Source organism: Mandrillus leucophaeus, unplaced genomic scaffold (assembly GCF_000951045.1).
Source record: "Mandrillus leucophaeus isolate KB7577 unplaced genomic scaffold, Mleu.le_1.0 Scaffold300, whole genome shotgun sequence".
In the NCBI taxonomy this organism is placed as follows: domain Eukaryota; kingdom Metazoa; phylum Chordata; class Mammalia; order Primates; family Cercopithecidae; genus Mandrillus; species Mandrillus leucophaeus.
In genome coordinates, this window is record NW_012103144.1 from 2,457,516 (window position 1) to 2,465,240 (window position 7,725).

Sequence of the window (7,725 nt, forward strand, 5' to 3'; positions counted from 1 at the left end):
TCCAGAGTAGCTGGGACTACAGGTGCCTACCACCACGCCTGGGTAAATTTTTTGTATTTTTAGTGGAGACGGGGTTTCACCATGTTAGCCAGGATAGTCTCGATCTCCTGACCTCGTGATCCACCCTCCTTGGCCTCCCAAAGTGCTGGGATTACAGGCTTGAGCCACCACGCCCGGCCTCAAGTGATTCTTATGCCTCAACCTCCTGAGTAGCTGGGATTACAAGTATGGCTACCACTCCCGGCTAAGTTTTGTATTTTAGTAGAGACGGGGTTTTGCCATGTTGGCCAGGCTGGTCTCAAACTCCTGACCTCAGGTGATCACCCCCCTTGGCCTCCCAAAGTGCTGGGATTACAGGCGTGAACCACCGTGCCCAGCAAAGTCAGGGTTTATATTTTTCTGATACCTCATTTTAACCCTGTTAGAATCAGGGTCTAAACATAACTCTACGTATATACATAAATATAAGTCTGTTCCCTTGATGAAGTTAAGACTGAATATTGGGCTTATGTGTTGTCAGTGGGAACCCTCCATTATAATATATAAAGTTCTCTCTCTGGCTTTTTGCTTAATCATTAATAAATGAAATTGGCCTTTCATTTAATCATTAGTAATAATGGGTCATTGCGTACACCCCTTATTTCATTAGGGATTTACACATGGTGATCCAGTAACATTTGTTTTATAAAATATTACAGACATCACGCCACTGCACTTCAGCCCGGGCAACAGAGTGAGACTGTGTCTCAGAAATAAACAAATGAAATAAAATGATTAGAGACAAATAGTTGGTCGAAGGAATGGTACCAATAGTATTTTGAGGTTAGGTGAAATCTAAGATACAAATCTTGAGTAGAAACAAGTAATTTTTTTAGGACGTCTGCCATTTTGCCTAGTGGTTTGTTAAACACATTAACCAATGAGAGAGAAGATGCATTTTGAGCTGATGTATGCGGTCTCCCCCTCAATCATGATGAACTTGATGAACTATGTTCTTTGAATCCTTTAGGCTGTAAGTTCAGTGAAGCAAAATATAATTGTAACCACTGAGGAAGAGAAATGGAGTCACATGCATACTTTTCTACAGAATATGTCATCCACAGACAAAGTCATTGTCTTCGTTTCTCGAAAAGCTGTGTAGGTATTTTTTCTTGTGTGTCCATTATAATTAATTAAATTGATTAGTTTAGGATCATTTCTATTTGTATACTAATTTCAAATGGGGGTGATACGTCTGTTATGTTACTTTAGATTTTTGCTAATAGAAGTAAAACTGGTGGTATTAGAATAAGCACCTAAGAATGCTGAGTTTATCTTTTACTTCAGTGCGGATCACTTATCAAGTGACCTAATACTTGGAAATATATCAATAGAGTCTCTGCATGGAGATAGAGAACAGAGAGATCGGGAGAAAGCATTAGAGAACTTTAAAACAGGTATGTTTATGTAATTAATATTTCGTACATTTTAAAATTAGTGCAATACCTGTGCTTGGCTGAGTGACAGCATCTTTTCATGAAACCGTTTTATGTCTAAGATCTGTCCTCACCTTCTGTATCCTAAAACTACACTCATTAGAGCTCTAAACATTAATCTGCCTCTAAGCATTAAGTAAACAAAAAAGACTTTAAACTTGGATATCAAGGTATTAGTATGCAACAGAAAATATATCTGAAGTTATCTGAAAAATGTATCTTTCTGTCACGGTTCGAAGGGTTTAGGACCCATTTGCTGAACCATGGTATCTTGTAACTTGCCGGCAGTTACTTTTCCATTTTCACAAAGTAGGCATTTTAATGTAAACAGTAAGAAATGAAATTGATTAAATTAGTTAGGGCAAATATACTTTTTAGATCTTGGGTTGATTTATACCAGAATGGTTCAGTGTTCATTTGGTTTTACTTTTTAGGCAAAGTGAGAATACTAATTGCAACTGATCTAGCCTCTAGAGGACTTGATGTCCATGACGTTACACATGTCTATAATTTTGACTTTCCACGGAACATTGAAGAATATGTACACCGAATAGGGCGCACAGGAAGAGCAGGGTAAGTAAGCTTAGTCCACCCATGAAAGGCCAATTCTAGATTCTCATTACTCCTCTCACAAACTTCTTGCCCAGAGAACTATTTTATTCTACTACCTATGATTTTTCAGCTACTTCCCAGATTCTACTCGGTACTTTGTTTATCCCTGTTCATTTGGCTTGTTCGGAGACTCAACCAGATTCAATCCATGATTAGCTTTTTATATCTGGTTCTATGTGTTTTATATCTAGTGTCACTACTGAGCTGTGTACCCAGTGGTTACTCTGAAGGTTACTGACAAATTGGTATGGATATGAGAAGACCTTTTTCCTCTAAAGAGAGCTACCATTGGGCCGGGCACGGTGGCTCACGCCTGTAATCCTAGCACTTTGGGAGGCCTAGGCAGGTGGATCACGAGGTCAGGAGATCAAGACCATCCTGGCTAACATGGTGAAACCCCGTCTCCACTAAAAATACAAAAAATTTACCCAGGCGTGGTGGTAGGCACCTGTAGTCCCAGCTACTCTGGAGGCTGAGGCAGGAGAATCACTTGAACCCGTGAGGCAGAGGTTGCAGTAAGCCGAGATGGCGCCACTGCACTCCAGCCTGGGTGACAGTGCAAGACTCCGGCTCAAAAAATAAATAAATAAATAAATTAAATAAATAAATAAATAAATAAATAAAAGGGAGCTTCCATCATATACCCCCTTTGCTGTTTAAACCACAGCAGATTTAGATTCCAAATCTGTGTGACCCTAAATCTTCATACATTCCAGCTTCTGTGAAAAAGTTTTCATTTGTCTTATTCTGTATTAACTGAATAATGAATATATATTACAAATGAGATGACATGAGTTTTTTCCCCCACACTAAAGGAGGACTGGTGTTTCCATTACAACTTTGACTAGAAATGATTGGAGGGTTGCCTCTGAATTGATTAATATTCTGGAAAGAGCAAATCAGGTGAGACTATGCAATTCATTAGGAATCTACCTCTTACCAGTTTCTCAGTCAGTTATGCCAGGTCCTATGGCTTGCTATTTATCAGGAAACTTCAAATAAGTTTTCAACACGTTTGAGGGCTTTAGCATGGCAATGATAAGAAACTATGGGAGCATATAACTGGGAAACTTAACCTAATGGGGGTGAGCAATGAAAGCCCCACCGAGGAAGAAATCAGTAGAATGGAGGTGGGAGAGTTGTAGAAGATGGGGTAAATGTTCCAGCAGGGGGAACATATTCAGGCTCAGAGGTAAAAAAGAATATGTAGAAAATGCTACCATATAAAGGCACATTAAAAACACTTGGAAGCAGCTGAAGCAGCAAATTTTGTAGCCTGTAGATGGATGTAGGTTTTAATCGAGATACCTATTTCTGTTTAAAGGATGTCATGTAACCAGCTGTGTGATTATCTGAAATGGTTTGGATGCATTTTAGTGTTGTAGAAAAGAACTCAGAATCCTAATAACAACACATTGAATAATTTCAGAGTATTCCAGAGGAGCTTGTGTCAATGGCTGAGAGGTTTAAGGCACATCAACAGAAAAGGGAAATGGAAAGACCTCAAGGAAGGCCCAAGAAGTTTCATTAATGTCTTCTGGACTAGTGTGGTAGAGGTAAAAGTTCAATAACACATGGACTTTAAAATGCCTGCTTACTTCAACTAGGTTTTGTTAATAATGTTTATTGCAATCAGCATTATCTCTAAGTCATTAACATAATAAATTAGGTGTTACTCGTATCTATTACTTAATCCTTCTGGGTATACATCAAAAAGAATGAAAGCCAGGTCTTTTTGTACTCATGTTTATAGCAGCACTATTCATAATAGTCAAAGGTATACAACCCAAGCATCCATCAGTGAATGAGTAGATAAACACAATGGAATATCATTCAGCCCTAGAAAGGAAGAAAACTCGGTCATATAGATGAACTTTGAGGACATTATGCTTGGAGAAATAAGCCAATTACAAGGACATACTATATTATCCCACTTGTAGGAGGTACTTAGAATAGTAAAATTCACAGTGACAGAAAGTAGAATGGTGGTTACTCCAAGGACTTGGGAAGTGGGTAGGGGGAATTGTTTGGTGGACACAGAGTTTTTCATGGCATGAAAGTTTTGGAGGCTGTACGCAGTGGCTCACACCTGTAATCCCAGCACTTTGGGAGGATGAGGCAGGTGGATCACTTGAGGTCAAGAGTTCGAGACCAACCTGGCCAACATGGAAAAACTCCATCTCTATTAAAAATACAAAAATTAGCCAGGCATGGTGGCACCCACCTGTAATCCCAGCTATACGAGAGGCTGAGGCAGGAGAATCGCTTGAATCTGGGAAGTGGAGTTTGCAGTGAGGTGAGATCGGGCCACTGCACTCCAGTCCAGCCTGGACAACAGAGCCGGACGCTGTCTCCAGTTTTGGAGATTAACTGCACAGCAATGAGTATACACTACAGAGCTGCACACTTAAAAATGGTTATGGTAAATTCGGGTATGTTTATTTCATCACAATTAAGCTTTTTAAAAACAATGTTGGAGTCAGCAATTTACATTTTGTTTCTATTTTTCAGAATTCAAGATTTTTTAGAAATATAATAAGACGGAAGTATTAGACATGCTGGCAGTATGAAGAGACCGGACTGATTTGACTGATTCTTAAAATAATAGTGTTTGAAAATGTAGAATTCAATGTTTTATACTTTCTTTAATAAAAACAGAAGTATTTAAACTTGGAAGTTGTTTCCTGGATTTTTATTAAGGAGTGTAGCATTAGAATGTTTTTCTTTTAATCTTTTAAACTGTCTCCTGTAATTTTGCTATATGTCATAAGGCCAGTCTTTCAGAATTTAATGTTCAGATTTTGTCATGGCAGTGAAAAAGATGTTTTCAAACAAAGAATCAGAACCTGAAAAAATACTGTTAACAATAAATGTTCATTTCTGTGATAAAACGACAAGTTGATAATTTGTCTTTCTTACAGTGTTTTAATTTTGTGTTTGCTAAATAACATTTCATTGGGGTGTACTTTTCTTAAATTATCCTTTACCCACTTTGAAATGAAACAACAGTTTATCTTTTCATTTTAGCTTATGGCTTCATGCTAAAACCCTTGGAAAATCAAATTGCACTTCCCGTGAAATTTTCTTTGATCAAATTACCATTATCCTTCCCTTACAGTTTTACGTTATGTATTCCACCATAAATGAGGGTAACTTATATTAACTTTCAGAATTTATGAGTATATATTTGTGTATAATTAGTTTAAGCCTTCATCATGTGAATTTTCCATTACTATAATAATTGCTTCCTGTTATTAGTGATAAGGTTAAATAGAGAACCTAATAGAGGAAAGAAAGGTAAAAGCAGAAATGAATAAATTGGAAAACAGAGTTCAGTGAAAACCAACAGGAGGTTCTTTAGTAAGACCAATCAAATAAGTTTCTGGTAAGTCTGGGAGTGGGGAGTTAGGGATGTAGAGATATTAAAAAATGAGAACACTGCTGGGTGCGGTGGCTCATGCCTGTAATCCCAGCACTTTGGGAGGCCAAGGCAGGAGGATCACGTCAAGAGATCAAGACCGTCCTGGCTAACACACTGAAACCCTGTCTCTAAAAATACAAAAATTAGTCGGGTGTGGTGGCGCATGCCTGTGGTCCTAACTGCTTAATAAAGATATACACAGACATCTCATAATAAAACTCCAGAATACCAAAGACAAAAGTCCTAAAATCAGAGAAAAATTGAGGCAGGAGAATAGCAGAGGAAGTCAGGGACAAAGGGAACCCTTTGATGTAGGTTAGCTTAAGTGATAGCAAAAATGAAATATGTAAGCGAAACATGTAAGCAGAAGCAGAACATACGAAATAAGGGAGTAAGCAGTGAGTTAAAACATACAGGATAAAAAATAAGTCACAAGGACTTGCAGTAGGAATTTGGTCACAAAAAATGAAAGTAAAGATGACTAGCCGGGCGCGGTGGCTCACATCTGTAATCCTAACACTTTGGGGGGCCGAGGTGGGTGGATCATTTGAGGTCAGGAGTTCAAGATTAGCCGGACCAACATAGTGAAACTCCATCTCTACTAAAAATGCAAAAATTACCCAGGGGTGGTGGGGCATGCCTGTAATCCCAGCTACTCAGGAGGCTGAAGCAGGAGAATCACTTGAACCTGGGAGGCAGAGTTTGTGGTGAGCCGAGATCACGCCACTGCACTCCAATCTAGGTGACAGAGTGAGACCCTGTCTCAGAAAAAAAAAAAAGAGTAAGATTAAGCAAGGATGAGCAATTCGCTTACAATAAATAAAGTTAGGGTAAGCAAGTGAGGAAAAAACAGGCCATGAAATATAACAAACCAGGCTGATCTCGTCTCACAGAAGTCAGTCAGCTCTCCCCTTTCCAAGAGTGCTTAATAAGCTTTTGCTGCTTTGCTTTACTATCTGTGTGTGTCTCGTCCAAGTCTTTGTTCAAGACACCAAGTGCCAGGTCAGGCACGGTGGCTCACGTCTGTAATCCCAGCACTTTGGGAGGCCGAGGCAGGCAGAACACTGGAGGTCAGGAATTCGAGACCAGCCTGCCCAACATGGTGAAACCCCGTCTCTACCAAAAATATGAAAATTAGCCAGTCGTGGTGGCACGGGCCTGTAGTACCAGTCAATCAGGAGGCTGAGGCAGGAGAATCACTGGAGCCTGGGAGGTGGAGGTTGCGGTGAGCCAGGATTGGGCCACTGCACTCCAGTCTGGGTGACAGAGTGAGACTCCGTCTCAAAAACGAACAAACAAAACAAGACACCAGGAGCCTGGAATTGCGTGGCACTACCCAGTAACAAAATGTTAGATTAATAATGCTCTCTGTATTTTCACTGTTTTTTGTTTTTTTTTTTACACTTTTAACGTGAACATCAGATTTTTTCACATTGAACACATATTTCTTTTTTCTTTTTATTTTTTTTTTAGACAGAGTTTGACTCTTGTTGCCCAGGCTGGGGTGCAATGGCATGATCTTGGCTCACCCGCAACCTCCGCCTCCTAGGTTCAAGCGATTCTCCTGCCTCGGCCTCCCAAGTAGCTGGGATTACAGGCATCCGCCACCACGCCTGGCAAAACAAACAAAAAAAAAAATTAAAAGTAATATGTGTTCAGGCCACTGCACCTGCCAAAATGAAGAAATTTTAAAATAATATGTGTTCAGGCTGTGCACGGTGGCTCACGCCTGTAATCCCAGCACTTTGGGAGGACGAGGCAGGCGGATCACCTGAGGTTAGGAGTTCGAGACCAGCCTGACCAACACAGAGAAACCCGGTCTCTATTAAAAATACAAAATTAGCCAGACGTGGTGGCGGGCGCCTATAATCCCAGCTACTCGGGAGGCTGAGGCAGGAGAAGCTCTTGAACCCAGGAGGCGGAGGTTTCAGTGAGCCGAGATCATGTCATTGCACTCCAGCCTGGACAATAAGAGGCAAATTCTGTCTCAAAAAAAAAAAAATTGTTCCCATTTTTATCAAAGTCAAATATACATGTACTGTATGGAAGCAAATGGTTCTACAAGAGTTATTTATTTTTGGTTTTATTTTTTATTTCTATTTCCCTTCCAGAAATCTTGGACTACACAAAGCTTATTTAAAAAGTAGTCTGTTGCCAGAAAAGATGGTAGCCTAGTCTTGGTATTCTTATGGAGAACTTAGAAAACCTGAAGAGACC

General features: G+C 39.8%; 1 protein-coding gene and 1 long non-coding RNA gene across 2 annotated transcripts in view; one reads left to right on the forward strand and one right to left on the reverse strand.

The window, feature by feature from the left end:
* Positions 1 to 4,978, forward strand: part of DDX43 (DEAD (Asp-Glu-Ala-Asp) box polypeptide 43) — a 25,408-nt gene extending 20,430 nt beyond the window's left edge. The window contains exons 12-17 of the mRNA XM_011987110.1: positions 1,010 to 1,137; positions 1,327 to 1,436; positions 1,910 to 2,048; positions 2,903 to 2,990; positions 3,517 to 3,643; positions 4,599 to 4,978. Of these exons, the coding sequence (XP_011842500.1) occupies positions 1,010 to 1,137; positions 1,327 to 1,436; positions 1,910 to 2,048; positions 2,903 to 2,990; positions 3,517 to 3,618 (567 nt within the window). The 3' untranslated portion in view covers positions 3,619 to 3,643; positions 4,599 to 4,978. The remainder of the gene's footprint in view (positions 1 to 1,009; positions 1,138 to 1,326; positions 1,437 to 1,909; positions 2,049 to 2,902; positions 2,991 to 3,516; positions 3,644 to 4,598) is intronic.
* A 2,600-nt stretch (positions 4,979 to 7,578) lies between these two features.
* Positions 7,579 to 7,725, reverse strand: part of LOC105544553 — an 834-nt gene continuing 687 nt past the window's right edge. Inside the window, exon 2 of the long non-coding RNA XR_001006782.1 lies at positions 7,579 to 7,714. This is a non-coding gene — a long non-coding RNA (uncharacterized LOC105544553). The remainder of the gene's footprint in view (positions 7,715 to 7,725) is intronic.